The 21,143-nt window shown below is 39.9% G+C and overlaps 1 protein-coding gene across 1 annotated transcript in view; it reads right to left on the bottom strand.

Moving 5' to 3' along the window:
- zbtb20 (zinc finger and BTB domain containing 20) overlaps positions 1-19,207 on the bottom strand; it is a 32,724-nt gene extending 13,517 nt beyond the window's left edge. The window contains exons 1-3 of the mRNA XM_044221577.1: positions 18,971-19,207; positions 3,705-3,849; positions 818-2,347 (exon numbers count right to left, since the gene is read on the bottom strand). Of these exons, the coding sequence (XP_044077512.1) occupies positions 818-2,327 (1,510 nt within the window). The 5' untranslated portion in view covers positions 2,328-2,347; positions 3,705-3,849; positions 18,971-19,207. The remainder of the gene's footprint in view (positions 1-817; positions 2,348-3,704; positions 3,850-18,970) is intronic.
- Between the last annotated feature and the right edge of the window lie 1,936 nt (positions 19,208-21,143).

The raw sequence follows: 21,143 nt of genomic DNA, 5'->3' as shown, positions 1-21,143 counted from the left end.
CTACAGATTGATAAGGCTGTCAGTGCTAGACGAAAACAATGCACAGTGTAATGATGTGCTGCATTGAAAGTCAGATACAAATGAAAAAAAAGATAGAAATCAACTGTGTCCTGAAGAAAGTAATTTTTGAGGCTGTGTTTTTATACTTTTCCAGCTAACACATGAATACTATACACTATATGTTTTATGTATTAATCTTCATAGTATACTGTTTTACAGTTAGTATTAATTTACATACTAATTTGTACTAGAAAGAAAGGATAAAGATGGGCACTGATGGACATTAACTGTAACTTTGGAAATCTACTGCCAATTAAATTTAACAAAAGAAAAAACAAAATTATTTTTCAAATATCTAAGACTAAGAGGAACTTTGACATAAGACTGGAACTGCAACATCAACGCGTACACTTAATTTAGTCACTTTCTCAGTGTGAACACAACCTCAAACTATGGGTACACATACTATGTAGTATATTAAAGGGACACAGTTCTATATTTCTATGTTGTCACTGCAATAATACCATTAATGAAATTGAATCCCCTTTTGTCTAATATTGTTTTTGTATTATGATGAAAAAACACTACATCTTTAACATGTTATGAGTATTCACATCACATTTTTTTAAGTTTTCATATCATAATTAAAATAAGACCTTTGATGTTAGAGCACCCCCTAAACAAAAATATTTCTATAGTATTACTGCAACTACAAGTACAGCTACTACCTACATTAACTATGGATAATGCAATCATTTAACTGAGCTTACTAACATTTAAAAACAATCTTTACTACAAATAAGACATTTTGACTTACCAGTATGGACAAACATGTGTTTGACGTAGTTCTGTTTAGCAGTAAAGGTTTTACTGCAGAGAGTGCATTCATAGGGCTTCTTTTCCCCCGGACCAAGTCCTCCTGCAACCTGTTGCTGCTGAGCTGGCGCTTGCTGTACCGACATAGGGTTCGGGAATGATGGCATTGCAGGGGGCGGCACTGCAACAAACTGGGGTTGCTGCTGGCCAGGAAGGTAAAGGAAAGGCTTGTTGTCTCTCGCCGGCTGTGTAGGAAAGAGTGTGGGCAGGAAGGTGCTTCCAGCTGTGCCCATCACTTGGGAATTGCTGGTCACGGTGAGCGGCATCCTCAGATTGCTGGTGTGTGATTCTGCCTGGCGCATGTAGTGCGGGGCACTTGGCAGGGACTGGGACATGACTGAGTTTGGCAGGGGCTGCATCATGCTACTGTCACTAGTGCTGTGGGATATGTCCCCGTCCTCTGTCTCTTGCACTTGCTCTGGGGACGAGTCATTGACCTCTATATGCACTGGACCTCCTTCACCTCCTTCCCCGCCCCCGTCTCGGCTAAAGCCCGTCAGGAACGGCTGCTGCTCCATAGCATCTGGCTCAGTACTGATGGAGGAGCTCACCCCTGAGTCAAAACTTTCAACCTTGGATTCACTCTCTACACCCTCAGTATGGTCAGTGTCCTCTTGGCAGTCCCCCAAATTATCGTAGCAGCTGTACTCATCTTCGGCCTCCTGCTTTATGTGCATCCCTCCTGTTTGTATGCGTACCGGTCGGGGTTGCTTGCGGCAGTGAGTGGACTCTGCTGTGGAGATGAAGCGATCGACCTGTTGAGATCTCTCCTGGATGCGGTTCATCCAGGGCGGATCTTGAGATTGCTGGTCCTTCTGAGTGCTGAGGGACGCATCATAGTTTGACGTCAGAGGGTTAATGTACAGGGGGCGCTCGCGGGTGCCGTTCTGCAGAGTGAGGCCAGGGTAGGAGTACAGTGATGTGTATGCACGATCCATGCTTTGCTGTGATGTTGCTTGCATATAACCTGACTCTGCGTCGCTGCTGGGCCCAGAGGTGCCAGACTCCGGCGTGCCACGGGGTGTTTCCTGACCAGAGTCTCCTGGTATAACAGGGAATCCCCCTGGCCCAGCCAGGCCCACATTCTGGGACACGATGCGGGTACACTCATCAATGACGGTCTTGATCTGTAGGATGCTGGCAGCAGTAAGGATCTGCAGGGCCTCTGACTGAGATACCCGCAGAATCCCACTGTACATAAAGTCAATCAGCTTTTGGATGGATTGCACTGAGACCACAGAAGGGATCTCAATGTCGCTGTAGCCCAAGAGCAGCTTGTCCTGAAAGAAGGGGCTTCCAGCAGCCAGCACGCACCGGTGAGCACGCAGCATACTTCCATGGATCCGAACAGTCACGTCACAGAAGTGCCCACGGTTGCGCTGCTCATTGAGGGTCTCAAGTACAGAATTGCTGAAGTTGTGGAGATTGATGTTATGAATGCGCTCGGTCATCCCCTTGCAACTGATGTCACCTGCAAGCAGAAAGTAACACACCTGATTTAAAAACTATGACACACACAGTCACCACATTATTAACCGGGATGCCTAAAATGAAGATTTTCACAAAAAGATTTTCACATATAACAACAATATATTACCATTGTCGGTTTACAGTGTTACTGCTATATTAGGAGTAATAAAACAGTGTAATTAAATAATGAAATATACACTGCATAATAGAATAGTCATGAGCAAATGCATCACAAAAAGAAGCTCTCTTGCATGCAAGGAAATTGCCTTTTGCCTTATGTTAGAAAACACAACCATGTCACAGTACTACAATCAATTTCAATATATGATAAGTAATATTGATTCTTATTATAAACAGACATAAGAGAGTTGATTGGAGGATTCCTAAAATGATAATTCAGTACACATTTTTTTTCCTCAGTCCAGTCTCATAATATTAGGATGAGAATCAAATAATTTCAGCATTTACATTTCAGCTAAATTTGTCACTTGAATCATCGTGGTTTAAAAATTCCACATTGCCATGGTGAAAGACAATTAAGATGGTTCCCATCTAATTATTACTGTACAAGTTTCCCTCTGACAATGTGTATTTCTGAAATTCCTCCAACCACCATTAGGTGGTGCACTGGGCTTAGAGGACAACAGGCCTCTTTTGTTAGCCATGTGTTCACTTTGATGGCGCCTCCTAACTATCCTTGGAATACACTAGATGTGACCCGGCTGGCTGATCAGTGTGTAAGATAACTTCAGATGCTTTTCTCCCCAGTTAGGTGTTAAAAGATATAAAAATCTGAATCTAAATTAGATAGGTAGTAAGTGTAAGAATTATGCAAATTGTGGGTTTTTATAATTGCTGTAATATGAATTTCTTTTGCATATAAACATGCTTGAGTATAATTTAAGTAAGGTAGTCGACCTTATTTGAATAATTATTAAACACAGCACTTTTCTCACCATGATAACTGTCTTCATTTTGATATTGGAAACTGTACAAATCCAGGTAAATTTTTTTATAGATAATTCGTTTACACTGCATGTCAATGAATAACAAATATATTTATGAAAACATATTGGTGAAATGTCAGAATCAACACTGTATGTATGAAAAAAAACCTTGAACATGCTTTATAATTTGGAATGCAGTTTTATACTGAATAGAAATAAATTGGACAGTGGTACTAACAATAAAACCATATTTGATTTGTTTATCCAAATGAAGTAGAATTTAGCTAAAATGTACTGCAGAAGCAGTGCAATAGTGTTAGCACAAAGTATTAATGCTTATTTCCAGCTAAGTTATTTCTAACGTAAATGTAAAAGGAAAAAAAACAAAAAACGAAACAGTCCAGTACTCACAGTTAGATGACGTTTTGTTCCGAAGATGCTTGTGTGGCTGGTGATGAAGTGCGGGTCAAGCTTCAGTTTGCTGGTGGAGATGGCTGATCAGAGGCCAGGTGCTAGGCAAGGCTGTCAGTCCTCTCTGTCCAAATCATGTGTTGCTCTGCCACAGTGTTTGGAAGGGGAGAGAAAAGACAAAGACAAATCTTAATGCCACATACTGCCTCGTCGATATTGCCACTCCCTTAATGAACCCGGAGCCACAGTAACACAAATATCTGCCACCGACACGCTGCAACAGATGTGTGAAGAGTTTTCAAAAGACAAATGGACGTTCCTGTGTGCACATGACCACCAATTACAAATCAAAGAAAATAATATTAGTGTTAGTCGAGCCAGTTTTTCTCTCAGCGGTTATCTGAGCTGATGGGCAACAAAACCACACCCTTCCAAAGAAAAACTATCAAAATTCCTCATACATTTATGCAGATTAAATATTTTAGAAGAGGTCTCAGTCACACTCACCACGTGTGTGTGTCTGTCTGTGTGTGTGTGTGTGTGTGTGTGGTTCTTTTTCATTTTTAAATCCACAAATTAAACCAAAGACAATATCCAATACAGACGTAGAGCAAACATTAGAAGTTGTAATAATAAGAAAAGAGTCAAATATTAAACACACAAGGCATTCATTGAAAAACACAAGAAAGACATTCAACATTAAGCATGTGATGAGCTGGTTTGGTGACGCTAAGAAAGCCTTACACAATTGATCTTATACTGTACACACACACACATTAAGTTTGACCTAAAAAAACTGGAAACAAAAATTATGTCAAACAGACCACATTAAAGTCACATACTGGTATCATTTAAGGTCAGGCAGACTGAAAAAATGCATTGAACCAATGCAAAATGTCAGTTTCTCTCTTATTAGTCCCACACTGGTCAAAGTGCCTTCTAATATTTCAACCAATAAAGCTTTAAAAGTATGTGGAAATTACTCTGTGTGATGGGATTCGAATATTTATCATTAATTGGAGTTTCGATCATAATTACAAGTGTGATGTGACACTCCTAAATATTTTTTGGAAAACGTTTAGTAGCTGTCACGCTGGCTACAACACGAACATCAAGTGCTCTTTGTAAAACGCCAGCAACAACAGTGTATAGCTGAATGAATAGAATGGGGCTAGGATTTGACCAGACCTGCACGTTAATGTTGACACATATTATTCTTTTACAAATCTCAAGTACTTTCAAAAAACACGCCACTCGCTTTGAGACACTGAGGTAAAAATGAAAACTGTGTGATTTTCAGCACGTGACCTCTGTATTTTTTCCACAGACTCTGGTGGAAGAAGGATCATCTGCTTTGCCGAGGTAACAGATACATATTAGACCATAAATATCCCTCCAAAATGGTCAAATAAGATTATGATATTATCTATAGTCTAGTATGGAAAAGCAGAATATCTGGGAGAAAACCAGAGTTGAGGGGTTAAAGTGTAATAACTGAAATAGTTGTGTTCACAGACTGCTTTGTGTCCACATGCCTCACTTTGAGAGGTATTTCGGGCAGCGAGACATGTGCTTGTTGTCTTGAAATGTCCTTGTCAAATAACAAATTTGATGATTAGATATAGACAAGTAATAGCGTGTTTAGCAGCAGAGGGTGATCACTCGATACTGAGACGGCTCATTCTTTGGCACTAAAACGCACACACACACACACACACACACACTGGTTTGTTCTTACGTCTTGGTCAGGACAGAAAATATATTTTACAGTGAAATCCTTAACCCATAAATCTAAAATTAAACTTGAACTCTTTTCTGTAACCTTAGCAGTAAATGTGACTCTGACAGTAACCTAAACTCCCCCAAATAACTCCTTCAGACCTTTTATTATTGACCTCAATATAAGCCTGAACCCCAAACATGAGCCATGTTCCAATACCTAACTTAAAAACTAGATCTAACCCAAACCATGAACCCTACTGTAGGTGTAACTTAACCGCTGTCACTGAAATAATTCAGAATTGACTTAGTCAAAGTAAAAGCCAACAAAAAGTCATAATTTTAAAGCCTTCTCTTTAATGTACTGTGCACACACACATGTGCCAAAATTCTTGAATCCATTACAGTGGCAAATATTTGACCTTTTTTCTTTTCCAGCAGGGGTTAGCTTCAGATGCAACTGTATTCTGATACCATGGGCCTTTTTTTTCGTGGCTACAGTTAGACAATGCAAACATATATGGTTCTTCTCTGGCTTCCCTTGCCCATCCAGACATGTAAATCCACCTGCCTGAGGGGTAAAGTGAGGTGAATGCTGGCAACAAAGAAGCAGGCCAAGAGAAGCAGGCTTCAGTTGCCCAGACTGCCACTCACAACAGTGATTCCATTTTAGCCGTGACACAGTGGGTGAGCAGCAGCCAGTGCCTACCTGCAGTGAATTCTAATCAGCCCAGGGGTCTGTCTCCTTCCCTCCCTCCCTCCCTCCTGTACCCTGCCTTGGACTAAAGGGGCTGATGATCCTTCAAAATTAATTAGATCCTTGTAGGAGGCGGCCATTTTCTTTCACTTCCTAACGCTCCACCAAAAAAACAAAATTTTGAATTAAACTAAATTCGGGGTGTGTATTTTCTCTCCTCATATTGATCTCGTTCTCTGTGCGTCTCTACCTGTTTCCTGTTTCATCACGCTGAAACTCTCTCGCCGTCTTTTCTTCCATCTGTCTGTCTGTCTGTCTGTCTGAATGCCTGCCTGCCTGTGCCCCCTCCTCTTCCTCCCTCCCTACGAACCTTCCCCAACACCCTCCGCCCCTCTCTGGCTTCCTCCATGCTCCCAGCTCTGTGTCTGCCTCTATGGAGTTTGCTGTCAATAAATCCCCAGAGGTCAGTTTGTCTGCTGGAAATCAGACACAATGCTTCAGACTGCCAATGCAATGCATGCTCTGCTGCTGCCGCCACAACAAAGACTGAGGCGAGGAGGGGGGTGGGGTGGGGTGGGGGTTGGGGGGTGGGAATGAAGACAGGGAGGGTTGCAACTTCACCAGCCAGTCTCCAGGTTAATCAGCTGCCTGTATTAGGTGGCAAGCTCATGAAATACGCTGCATCGAATTGGACATTAGTTAATCAAGGGGGAGGTGTGTGTGTTGGGGGGGGGGCTAAATGATGAGGATGGGGGATGGGGTTGAGAACAGACATAAGGGGCGTGCTTATGAATGGAGCAATATCAGCCATGTGAATAATATACATCTTGAATATGCAAATACTGCTTCCAACAACACACACTACAAGCATACATTCAAGGCCCTTGGTACATTTAAATCCGGAGACAAAAGGGCATTGTGAAAAGCTCATGTCCATGCATGTGCATACAGCATCACCATGGATCTGATGCAGATTTGCACTTATCAAGAGTGTTTTGTGTTACACCTAATTAATAGTCATTTATGAGTTTGTTTGAAATCTCTACAGCTTAACGATCACTGTCCAACATTGTAATTATTAATTTCAATCATCCATTTAGCCCAAGTTCATTAGCATATAAACTATCAGAAATCATGATTTAATAGTATGGTTAGGATATGTGATCTAACGTAATTTAGTACACAAGGTAAATGTGTAGCGAGCACAGTGGGAAATTTTAAGCAATAATCATGTGACGAAGTGTTGGTCTGACGAGTGATAACGAGTGATAATTGAAGGTGTGTTTGATAAAGACACAGTACGTTCATTTCACTCCTCTGACAAAACAATATACAGCTACAACTCAATGTAATCAGTCAACATCTCAAACTTTTCTGTAAAAGAAATGAAATCAAACCTCAGCTAATGCTATTGTCTGTCTTGGTTCTCTTTGATCAGCACAATTAAAAATTATTCTTTTAGGTAACTGACTATTCATCTCCGCCCAACAATGTTGTGTTGGCTGATTTAATCGGAGTAATTTAGAGCGCTGTGTCTCTTATTACATTTGAGTGTTCGTCTAAACGTTGTGAAGCAATTAACATGTAAGGTAACTAATGCACCTAAGTCACACACACTTTGGGACAAGCAGCAGAAAAACACCTCACAGGTCTCAAGATTCATCAATAAGCACACGTAGGCTGCTGACAAGTTGAAATGTGTCTAAATGTCTGATGATAATTATAACATGTATGAATTACATTTTGAACCAAGTGTTATCGCATCAATTACGACATGAAACGTCTTCCTGAACTTTGAACTGGCTCTTCACCTACAACACAGACGTAGGACCAGTGATTCTTTCTTCACAACCACAGTTTCGATTTCAAACTCACCACCAGGGACAGTTTGAAAACATGCAAAGGCTGTAAAATAGCATTTCATTAACTCACAATGCTCTCTTACTTCTTAGGTCAAAGCATCGTGAAGTAATTACAGAGTACCAGTGTAATGTTGTGGCCACTGCTCAATTGAGTAACTGTATTATGTTCATGTATTTCTGTGCATTATATACAGGAACTGTTGTTAACTCTTTATGGTCCCCTACATTCAATCTATCTGTTTATGTTTAGTTCCACTGCCACTAAAATCTCTCAAACAGCACAGCAGATCAACGTGATAACACATTCAATCCAACAGAAAGCCATTCAAATGTGACAGGATGTGCGGCTTTCAAATAAATTCCTCAAGCAAACAAATAACAATACACACCACAATACTATTACACAAGTAAAGGACAGTTAAAGTCTTTTTTGACAGGACAGCTTGTTCAACTTCATCATTTTCTGTCAAAAACACACCCACCACCACCCGTTATCCATAGCAGATCCATTGTCCATTTACAGATGGGAGGATAATCTACTTCTAATTTACTTTTTTCAGAGTCCACACAAACATTCATGAATTAGTGCTATCAGTAAACGTGCCATGGTGTATTTTATGAAGTTTCCTAAAAGAGCATAGAGGGGAAAAAACTAACTGCCAAAATTGGCTTATGGCCATTAAAATTCTAAAGACAGTATCTCTCACTTCGGTGATGGAAAGGACGCTTTAAAGAAATCTCTCAGAATTGGCAAATGGCTGTGGTTTTGTTAATGAGCATTTGACCAAAAAGAACCATCTGACTACTCATACGATAGTCTCCATATCACCTCTAACCCCTGAAGCAGATAATGCTAAATTCAAGAGTTATCATTTAGGCACAAGTGTCCACAGCAACTGCCTCTCTACAGCTACTACACACGTCAAGGACATTTTGCCTCTCCAAAAAAGGACCTCACGGGCCATTAAGAGATCTTCATGAACCTACAAAGATGCTCATATAGGACTTATATAGACTGTCTATTACCAGTGTATCATGATAAAGGGCAGTTAATTAATTGTCTTTGGCAAGAAATATCGTACATACAACTCATATGTCTCTATGCCTGGACGGTATATAAGCAAGCAAGATCTCAACAAGTGGACTGTGTAGTATAGAGGTACTGTAGCACCTTTATATCTCTGAAAGGAAACAAAGTATCTCTTGATTTTATGTCCTTGGGAGATAAACCAGAACAAAGATGCTTTGTGCTGAATTATGAGAGGATAGTGTGGGACCTCTGCTAACAAGCATGCAGTTCTTTCACTGTAGGAAAAAGCACAGCCTCTGGATATGTTTAGGTTAAGTGTGTATATATATATATATATATATATATATATATATATATATATATATATATATATATATATATATATATATGTTTGACCATATAGAATGAAGCCACATCCTCACACATACAGTATTTAGAAATAGTTCAGGAAACAGAAGTCTTACAAAAGGTTGAGTTTCATATACAACTCTTAGGGTTATATCAAAGGTGTTCTCACACAGAGATGTGGTCAAAGAGCAAAGTGTCTTAAATTAGTGAATTATATTAAGGTGGTTATGATATTCATTCTAATGTAATGTGTTATATAGGTGATAATGATTGGAATTAAAATAACATTCATAATATTTTGAGGGGTTTTTTGTTGAGAAAAACAGATTTCACCACCAACAGCGCATTTACTTAATTATTTTCCAATTTGTGAATGTGAATGAGAGCAGCCTCAGAAGTTCTGTACCATGTGTTTCACCAGCAGCTGCACGAGGGTGCACGAGCCAGTGCTGAGGTGGTCCAGCACACAGCTGAACTTTCACAAATGCACGAGGGTGCTTTAAGCAGTTCAGCACAACCCTGCACTTTCTGTTAGCTGGTCTGTGCTTCAAGGGTCAGCAAGCTAGCCTGTCTCCCAGAATCTGGCAAGCTCAATACTTGCCTTTTAAAAGGGTTCACCAGTCTACAAAAATGACGTGCTGCAAAACTGCTGAATATTAACAACACAGAAGCAAAGGAAACGGTGAAAATGGACTTTGCTAAGAGGTTTTATGATGCAACATATTTCTTCGGCTTGTAGCTACGGCAACAACAATACACATGCCAACGGGCTGAGCTAAAACTGAGACATTATTCAGGTAAACTAACGACATCTGTGTCTTCAACTACAGATTTAGTTCATTAAGTGAATAAGATATTAAATCCAGATGACTTAATACAAATATTCTGTGCTTATTTTGAGCCTTATGGATGTTAGCACTTTTTAGTGTATTTATAGTTTGGCAAGCTGTTGTGTTGTAAATACAGATTATATATGTCTCATCAGCTCATTTGACATATGACCCATCTAAAAGTGTAATGCTGACACACTGAAACACAGTCGACCACATGAGTGCCCTATACACACTTTGCTAGCACCTCTGGTCAGTGGTCTGCAAGCTAGCTGAGCAATACCAGTTAGATATAATGACTTAAACATACTTAACAAAAGATGGCACAATAGTAAGGTTTTCTGTTAATCCAATGGGGAGGGGGGTGCAAGCTAACCACATTAGGAAACTGTATCCATACAATACTGTGTTGCAAGACAAATTTGTTAAGAAAGCCAACTACAGAATTTCACAAGAAATGAGAGAAAGGCCAAAAACTCAAGATTTCCCCCCCTTTTAGTAACATATCGGTGGTAGTAAAGCCAAACTCAAAAAGATGTATGTAGAAATTTGAGCTGAATGATTACTGTTTTAACCAGAAGTAATCTATAGATAGTATCAGCTAACATAGGGCATGTATAACAGATAGAGTCATGTTGCAAAACTACAAACTATATTCAAACACACTGACACACACTGTTACTCAGTAAATACATCTTTAGAGAAAACATTTACAAATTCAGCAACACCAGCCCTAAAAACTGATGACAAGAAGTAAACATTTATAATGTTACACTAATTTAAACTCCAATTTATAACACGTAACATTGCTTATAAGCTTCATATGAGCCACATTTATCAAAACTGAATCAGCCAAAGCCTTCATTATGTGTTAGTGTAATACTTGCATCAGAAAGAGAAAAACAGTAAAATGGTGTGTCAAAATGTTAACCAACATTTTCAAAATGACACTCCAGTAAATTACATTTTTTATTTTTATTTAAGGCTGTGCTTTGTGCTCCGTTGTGTGAAATTCTATTGCAAATTAATTTTGCAGGCAGGTTTTCTTGTAACTTCTTTTTATTACCCATCAAGCTCAGAAATGACTGAAGGGAAAAGCTATGTTGCAGCCACCAGTTGGTGTGGTTATACTAGTTCTATAAGTTCACATAACTACGTATTATCACTGATCACATTATACCTTTCTCTGTTGCAAAGACCTATACTATTTTTACTATTAAGTGATGCATCTTGGGCTGTGTTTTCATCACAGAAGCTACTACATGCTCTCTTTTTTTAGCAATTTTTACACTCCCTATTTAGGTTGTCTTCTCTGATCTGTTCTATGTACAAAAAGCAGAGTCACTACAGAGTCAACCCACAGCACAAAGCGGCGAGATAACATGACCCCCTTGAGCTCTGTTTATCATAATCATCTGGCCTCTTTGCCTCGCTAATGCACATGAATTGTTGGTCAGTGTGGTCTGTTTGAACGTAGCAGAATTATTATCTTTGATGGTAACAATCTATCTCTCATAAGCCCTAGAGTGTAACCTAAGCTCATCAGCTGTTTCTGGTAACATTACTATAAAAATCATGCCACATGGCTGTGAGTATATTCGGCAGATCCTATCATACATGTGTTACTTCTAAGTCATTTGTAGTGTAATGGGTAGACAGAGAGGTGGAGGAAGGTTTGCACTTTCTTTTGATTATGATTTTTCACGCATCTTTGTGCAACAGAGGATTGTATGTTAAGTGAATCTAATAGCATGTCTTTCATGACTAGCTCCTGTTACCTCTGTGAGTGTCTTTCTCTGTCTGTGTGTTAGCCCAGTGACCTGCCCAGGGTGTTGCCCTCCCTTGCTCTAAATGCATGTTGGGATATGCTGAACTGACCCTGAACAGGCGTAAGAATGAAAAAAAGATTAAGTGAATAAATAAACGTTGAGATATTAGCCAGCAGCAGAGCCTACAGCAGTTAAAGGCCATAAAAGGCATTTTGTCTAAAATGCATTCATGTCAGTTCACCTATTCACAGAAATGATAAAAGTCTAACTAATCTTAATGTTAGTTTACATAGCTGCTGCTGCAAAGTATTTTATTGTAAGTTCTCAATTAAGTGAAAAACACTGTGCCACCGCTGACAGCTATTACACTGGTGTACTAACCGCCTAAACATCTCATGGAGCCTGACACATGGACTGCATCTGTACTGAAAATTTAATGCAGGTGTTACAAGAGTTGATGCTACCACAATGATCACATTGATTTTTTTTTCTTTATCACTTATAAATGGCAAACCTATTGTGAAACAAGCCCAGCAACTTTGATAAAAACTGAAAATTTGTTTTGGCATTTGTTTGTTGTTGAACAGGTTTGCTTTTCCTTTGTCACATGAACCAACTGCCGTAAACCAGTCTAAGAAGATAAAACGTTCATTTCCTAGTTGTTAGCCAAATCCAAATTAATAATGATTTCCAGCTTCTTGAAGGAGTCTATTTTGAAATCTGTCTCTATCAAGGTCATTTTTAGGGCAATAAACAATGTAGACAGTATCAGAGCAGGTATTCCTTTCATTTCCATGATAAAAATGAAAATTCAAAAAGACAAAATGTCTGACAGTGATTTCCCGCAGCTGTTTTTTTAAAAAAAAAACAACAACGAATGGCTTACTCAATAAAAAAATAAAATAAAATATGGTTTTAGATTCTGTGGAAATACTTTACGGTTCCAACAATCTTCATTTTGTGATAAAACCGCAACACAAATACTATTGTGTGAATAATTCCCCCTAACTTTACCCACTGCACAGTGCATACTGATGTACCTTGAGAAAGACTGTGCACAACCTTAACATTTTGGCTGCTGTGAGTGCTGTTTACTGGCACGAGGCTTAAAAAGTCTTCCTGAAGCCAAGATAGAAGCAGAGAATACACAGCACTCATTCTCTGTAAAATTGTTGAAAATGTTACTGAAGACCCTGTTACTTTTCTTACTTTCTTAAACCCTCTTTAGATACTTTTGCCCTTCAACTAGGCAGTGATCTCACCATGACTTGTAGAAAACCATATGGGTAGCAGGGTGAACTGAGGACACACATGCACCTTGGCAAACATACAACTTCGCTATTAGAATCCAGGATACATTTTTCATATCAGTTGAATGCCCGGGCCTGCCGTGCATGTTTACAGAGACGTTTAAATGTTTGTTTCTGTCATGCAAAAAAAAAAAGCTTTATATAGGATTAAAGCATACATTATTACAACAAGTTGCAGCTGTAATTAAGATTTTTACTTGACATAAAATCTTTTGTACTTGTTGTAAAACGACTTCTGGTCAAGGTCTGATCTTATAGCTGAGTTTCTCAAACAGCTGACTTTTAATGAAAAGCTTTAAAACCAGCAAATATGAAGAAGCATGAATCAAGAGTCTGTTAGCAATTATAGCCAAGGTAATGGAAACACATGGGCACCCCTGCAACTGGATTGTGTTTGTACTGTATATACTGTATATGTATCAAACAACAACAGTATATATAGACAGATATTTTAAAAACAACTGACAGTTGAAAATGATAGATTTTAATTTAAATGACAAAACAGGTCTTGAGCATAATGAAAATAATTTCAAAGTTTATAATAATTATACTGTACAGACTATTTATTGTGGTGCTGTATAGAATGGATGTATAAACATTAAAGTAAGTCACAACAGGCTTATCCTGGGGAGAGTGTGTGATGAACAGTTCGATTCATTTTATATTTATATATATATATATATATATATGTATATATATATATATTGGAAATATTAAACAGTCGATCCTAAAACAAAGTTGTATTTACCATCAAGCTAGCTGAGAACTGAGCATATTAACTGCGTTTCAGAAGACTTTATAAAGTTTTAGAACTGAACAAAAGCTTCCTGACAACAGCATGGCACATTCGCAAATACTTATTCAGTCTCAATGTGTGCTTTCATTACGCATTCCTGTGATAGTTGCAGGGAGGGGAGATTCCAAAACAAAAGTCCTTTGAAAACTGAAAAACATGCCTTAAAGTCTTCTACATGCTGCATGCTCTGAAAGTCACTGGATTTTGAGTGAAATTCAGTTTTATAGACCTGTCTTCTTTTTCTATCTTTTTCCTGCTCAGTGTATTGACAACTTGAACCAGTCTACACAAATGTGAAGTAAAGTCTTCTTTAAGCATTATGAATGCATAATATATAACTTACTGGTTGCAAAATAAAAACCTTTAGTTCCAAAATGTTTTTATCCTGGCAAAACGGTCACCTCATCAATAAACAAGATACATGCTGCCAAAAGGAAATCACCATAACTCATAGTAACGGCAGTTTTGTGTTGCATAATGCTAAAGCTAAAGGGGAAATTCTTTCCTTAATTAAAAAGGCAAACTGTATGGATTCTCAATAGGTTTTGCAGTTGTATTATTAGTATTTTCAAGAGTAAAAAAATAATATCATGTGAAGAAAAGCATGTTATGTGTGAAAAAGGTGCTTTGTGGGTAGAAGGATCCAAGCCAGTTAGCCAGGAGGCAGCTAGCCTGCCAATAATTTCTAGTTTGCAAAAATCCATGTATGCTAATAATCCACCAAGGTAGAGTTAGCCAGTAGTCACTAATTTGATATTTTACTATGATCAAAAGATATAAAGAAAATAAGTATAAGTATGTAAGTATAAGTATATAAGTATGAAACGATTTGAGAGATCTCTGAAGCTTTAGAGGTGTCTGAGTTTTCAAAGTTGCCATGGTAACTGGGGACTCAAATGCAGTATTAAAGCTGCAACTGCTGTAAAACAGCAGTCTTTGCAATAAATGTGAGATGTGAGAAACTTTATGCGTTCTTCCTACACAAAATCAAATCTTTAAGCTTAAAGTCTATTTAAGGCTTAAAGGCTATTCTGTAGTTAATTATAAGACTTACCATTAACTTTAAGACGTGCACCTGAAAACAGTCTCAGCTGGCAATCACATCAAAGATTAGTTTTGCTCCATGGGGGAATATTTTTCTAACGAGTATTATACAGGAACAAAAAAAAGGGGGGAAAAGATAAACACTGTCTGAGACAAAAAGGCCAAGCAGTTAACAAGCACTGTGACATTCTGGATGCAATCCACAAAGTGGCTCGTTATATCGATGGATCTCTACTGCTTTCCCAAAATGGCTGCCAAATATGTTCAACTGGGGTAGACAAAGTGCCAGGATGGATTCAAGTGCTTTTTTTTTTTTCTTGTCTTTTGTCAAAATTCCCTACATGGAATTATGAATCACAATATTAATTGTACTTAATCTTGCGGCATGCAACAATTTATATTCTTTATTATTAATTTGCCAGTGCATGCTTAAATTTGCAACCAAATTTACACTCTTAAATTTAAATTATACATAAACAAAATTAAATTTTACTTAGCAGTATACATGGCAAAATAAACAGCACTGTATAATTCTGTGGATTGGGGTGAATTCTACTCATGACCAATATTACATGCTCTCTCCCACCTCTCCCGTCCTTGCCACTACATACTGTCCAATGAATCTTTTCAAGAGAGTTGTATGGAAACAACATAATGAACATATATTTATAAATGTAATTATGTAGGTTATGGGCCACCAGGATTACCTGGTAAAAGGCTGGTGAAGATGGTTGGACTGTGTGGGAATAACAACAACCAAAAATGTGGCATTGCGGAGGCTTCAGAGATATCTCTATCTTGTCTATTTGGCCAGCAGTGCTTTTGCTGCGCTTAAAAATTATTTGGAAAACTGACCTGCCATCTGTGTGCATGTACAGTACAAGATGATTGTTGTTTTTGTTTTTTTGTTATATGTCTCTTCCAAAGAAGCACTCATTACATTAGTACAGCATGGTATCCTTACACATTTTCACTTGAGTAAACCCAAATAATCAGGTGGGAGAAAATGTGCGAAAGAGTGACTAAATCAGCTCGAAACATTTCAAAATTGAATGCTACGGACACATCACTGTCAGTGTGTTGGTCAATAATAAATAGCTGACTGTGAAGAGAGGGTGACAAGCTACAGAGGACGAGGGAAGGATGGTGAAGCCAAAAGAAAATTGGGATTGATTGCTGAGTGTGGATTAGCTGAACACCTTTCTTTCCCCTTTGCCTTCTTCTGAGAAGGTCTACAGTTTATCTGCTGGGTCTCCTTCATATAATAATGAGTTTCCTTGGTCTGCAGACATGCTCTTAAATATTCATTAGTCATGGGTGGGTTTTAGCCGTGACACAGAAAGCGGGCAAATGGCGATGGCTCAAACACTGTGAATAATAATGTACATGTGGAATATATACATATAAATACTCATTAGTGACTTAACAGAGATGAAACTGGGCACCTGATACTCTGGACTACAAACACTGCCAAGGCACATAATGGCTGTCTCTCTTTCAGCAGCTACTATACACCTCTGTGCTGATAAAATGAGAGTTTTTGACATCAAGCCGTGGTGAGAGCTCACTTACACACAAGACAAGTACCCTCCAATTCATCAAACAATAAAATGTCCAAAAATACAGGTATTAAGTTTATGTGGAGTTTCTGTTCAGATGAAGAGCATTCCATCCAGTATACTCTTTGTGACAATATAATTTTCACTTTACTCACCCACATGCAGCCTGTCAATCAATATGCTCCAATTCATATAGGAGAGATTTATAATTATGCCCAGCTGAAATCTTACATCAAAGTGAAATGTTGTATTTCTGCTACACCGGGCTGCACGCTCAGCTCTGTGTTCTCCAAATGTGCCCATTCAGAAAACAAATCATCCAGTGCAACCATCAGTTACATAACCAAGCCTATAGGATTGCAGCCCATTTAAGTTGTGGAGACATATTCTGAATGAAAGAAGGGGAGAGGGAGTGATCACAACAAAAGTGAAAAGGGATGCACAATGTGGTAAAAGAAAACCTACACACACACACACACACACAGGTGCTCACATCTCACAGACCGTGTCTGCGCTGGAGGAAGCTGGACGCAGCGCTGCACTCTCACGCAGCCTCCTCTGTGTCAAACCCGGGACCGGCCCTCTCGTTTGTGTCTACTCGCGTCTTCACACGGAAACAGCGCCAGTGACCACACCACAACCAACCTCTGACATGACTAATGTGTTGACGCAAAGCTTTATACCTGCGCACAACTTCTGGGCTATAGGCGAGTCTGTGCCTTCATCAGACACAGAACGTGTTGTATTGTAGAAACTATCAGTGGCGCTTCTGACAGACACAAGGACATGATGTATTACTCTCTTTATCTGACAAAGCCAAGCGCTTTGGGACAACATCTGTTTGCCACACACACACACACACACACACACACACACATGCACGCACGCTCTCTGCCCCTTTCTCAGTCACACGCGCGCGCGCACACACACACACACACACACGATAGATGGAGCTCTAAAGAGCAAGACTGACATGTTGCTCCGGCTCAACTCCCCCATAGCCCTTTCAGTGAATTTTGGGGAGTCATTGCTCCATTTATTTTTAACTTTATTCAAGAGGCGAAGTGCCTCTGTGCTGCCATATGATAAGCAAGAGCAAAGAAATCACGAGTTAGCCATGAATATTTTGCAACGAAATGTCTCAAAAGGCACGCAGGAAGCGTCTCTTGCAACTTTAATTACACCAGAGCATGGCCCCAGATATAGGCCACCCTTTGCCAAAAACATCCTCACATCGCAAACGTGTTCACATACTGTAGGCTATTAGTAAAAGCGGATTGCGACAGTTAAAGTGATCATTCATTTTGGGAGAAACATGGCACCAAAATCCAGACCCAGATTCCCACCGGATCTAGTTCTGATTTATCTCAGAAACTGAACCTGCAGTACTGTTTTACCTTCACACACAATATTAGTCTTCCTCCGCCTGCTGAACATATCTTAATGTAACCCCATCTCATAAATGCCACGCCGTATTGATATTAATTCATAAAAAATGTAGGCTAGACATCTGTCTGAGTATAAGCGCTGTATGAGCCGCTGCTATAATGATGTATTTCAGACATCGAACCCATCTTTCCGGCAAGTTCAACAAACTGAAATGTATTAAAAGACATACATTTCTAGTGAGAGTATGTTATAGTAGGCTAGTTAATTGCAATAAGGAAACGCGTTTCCTCCTATTCAAATGACTGACCTAAAAGCCAAATGCGCACGTCGGCTGCCACAGTTGTTCCGGGCTCACAGTGTGTAAAATGTGAACAAGCAGCTCTGCGAGCATCGCTGAGGCTTTGGCTGATTGAGAGAAACAGACCTGTGAACACAGTTTGACCAGAGTATTGTTCTGTAAGTGTCCCCTGTCCGGCTCACGGGCAAATCCGAAAGTAAAGGGCTAAAGGTAAAGGGGCATGTTGAGAATAATGACAGATGGGAAACTTGCGTCATGGCAGGGCAGCGCGTTTTTCTAGTCGAATATAAATGGACAACAAAACCCCTGGCAGCCAAAACTGAGCCCCCTAACATGAGGGACTCGTTTCACTTCATCTCGTACGCTGGCGTCACATTTATTGAATGTCTGAGATCCTCTAAAGAATGAAGTTTTCGATTATAGAGCTTAATGTTTGGTTGGTAAAGCCAGCCACAACTACATGGAAGTCAGTGGTATTTCATGCATATCACCGTAAAGTCAACGAGCATGTTTTAATCTCTTGTATAGGGAATTCTTCTTATTTCTCCCCTGTAATAATAGCGTTATGCATATTGTAAAGACCCATCCCTTTTCCTACTTTTCGCAATTTCTTACCTGCACTTCGAAGCTCGTTCAAAAAGTGGCGACAGCGTTTCCACGGCTCCCCCTGTTTTCCCCCGACGAAGCGCGTATAGTTGGGTTTTTTTAATATGTTCCTTTACTTTGTTTCATTTCTCACTTCCATCTTCTTTTCATCTCATCAATAAACACACGCTGCAGCCTACCTTCATAGAGCAGCTCGGTTCAAGTGTGCCCTCCCATTTTTTAACTATACATCGAGTACTTTGAAGGGTGGTGGTGGTGGAGGGGGGGCAAGCAGGCAGGCAGGCACGCCTTTTCACTTAAAGCTGCTGCTATTGGAAGAACATTGCACTGTCTTGGGTTGGATCAGAAATCCGTCAACATTATTGTGCCCCAATCACAGGGAGCACAGTGGGACGGTGAGACCGGCTCCATTATGGCTCTCTGGAAGTGGTGGGAGTTATAGTAATAGTAGTTGTAGTAGTAGTGTTCCTCCTACTCGAGGTGTATAAGTTTGCTCCTGCCTGAGCAGCAACACGGCAGTTTTTTAGTAAATGGAAGTCATTGTGCGCAACGAAACCCGTAAAGGATGAGGTTTAAAACAGGTTCGCTGTGAGGTTGCACCCCAGCGAGAGCGTTCACTTTACCCATAAATCAACACTTGTTTAAATTGAATTTATATTTTCTTTATATTGTTCGGGCTCCAACGTCTACTCTCCAAAAATATCAGCGTTCACAATTGTGAATGAACTCAAATCTATCCCCAGTCTGGATCAAAAGGACAGGGGAATTGTCAGCTATGTGTCCATCATGCGTCTGAACTTTGCATTGGACGCCCCCTCTGCCAGTACAGGGAGCCAGCTGCGCCGCGGCCTCTCATTGGACAGCGGCGCCGTCGATCATCTCCGGCACCAACAAGCTAGATTGTCTGCCGTGTCTTCTACTTTCTACGCATTTCTATTTTCTCATTTATTTATTTTTTAACGTCCCGAGCTGACCTCGAGTTAGCGAGCAGGGGGAAAAAATCGTGTCGGTTCAGCCGGCCAATCAGATTTAGCAGAGCGATTGCTTTTTTCTCTTGTTGTTGTTGATTTTTTTTTTTTTGTCATTATCCAACGCCTTGAGATATATTCTGGCTGGCATAGAATAAAGCAGTAATGGGTCATGTGGGATCCCCCCTCACCCACCGCCTTAATGCCCCCTCCCTGTCTAGACAGTGACAGGTGTGCGTGTGTGCGCACACGCTTGTCTGTAGTTCAGATCAGAATAATGAACCACGCTGAGAGAAGTTTAATAGATACTTTCAGTATATTATTTATGTGTGTGATTCGTGTGTAGTGTACAGGGTGGAGGGTGTTCAGTGTAAGCACGTCTGCGTTTTGAAAGAAAAGCTTTTCCTGACAAAGAGGTCAACTAAGGTTACGATCAGCCCGTCTGATAAACCGTCCTGCCTCCTGCGCGTAAAGGGTGTGAAAAACTATTTTTGTATGTTTTTTTTTTGAGGGGGGGTTAGAAAAGCTGCACTCTTGAACTTTGCTTTCACAGCCCTCCAGCTGTACAGGGGGAGTGAGAGGTGTCGCCTCAGACAATCGCCATCTCTCACATTGGGTAGGCTCCGTACGGATATTGTTGTGTGAGCACCGTGGTGAGCACCCAGGACACTCAGTTGGCTGTGCGCGCCATCTGCAGGACTGGGATGTGGATTAATACCGCGGGTTCAACGGAGGACACCCTTCCGTCACTGCTTTGACCTACATTAACCAGGAACACCGTAGGAACACCGCCACCGGCCTTAATGCGTTGCTTTGCACTCCGACAATGAAGCACGTTTCAAAAAAATGCTTTTAATATCCATTAAAAATCTGAATTATGTCATTTTAGGATCATAATCTGAACGTCCCGAAACAGCAGATCTGTATGGTGCACGCCTTCCCGGAAAAGTGGTTTAGATATTTGGCTTGATTAACAGGGCTCAACCGGTAACACGTGCAGGGAGGATTCAACGTAGAGAACATTTTGTTTTAGTGGAGGCACTAAGTGCTTTGCATGTTTTAGCCTACAGGACCTGCCCTTTATGCATGTTTGCCATGAGAAAAACAAATCATTTAAAATATGTTTATGTTTAGTATATTTATTTTGTAGAACAGATACAAAAACATCATATTCACTGAATAGACTAATGACACATTCGTTATTTTGCTTACAT

This window comes from Siniperca chuatsi, linkage group LG14 (assembly GCF_020085105.1).
Source record: "Siniperca chuatsi isolate FFG_IHB_CAS linkage group LG14, ASM2008510v1, whole genome shotgun sequence".
NCBI lineage: Eukaryota > Metazoa > Chordata > Actinopteri > Centrarchiformes > Sinipercidae > Siniperca > Siniperca chuatsi.
The sequence above is the reverse complement of the archived record's forward strand: the minus strand, read 5'-3'. Positions and strand labels throughout refer to the sequence as shown.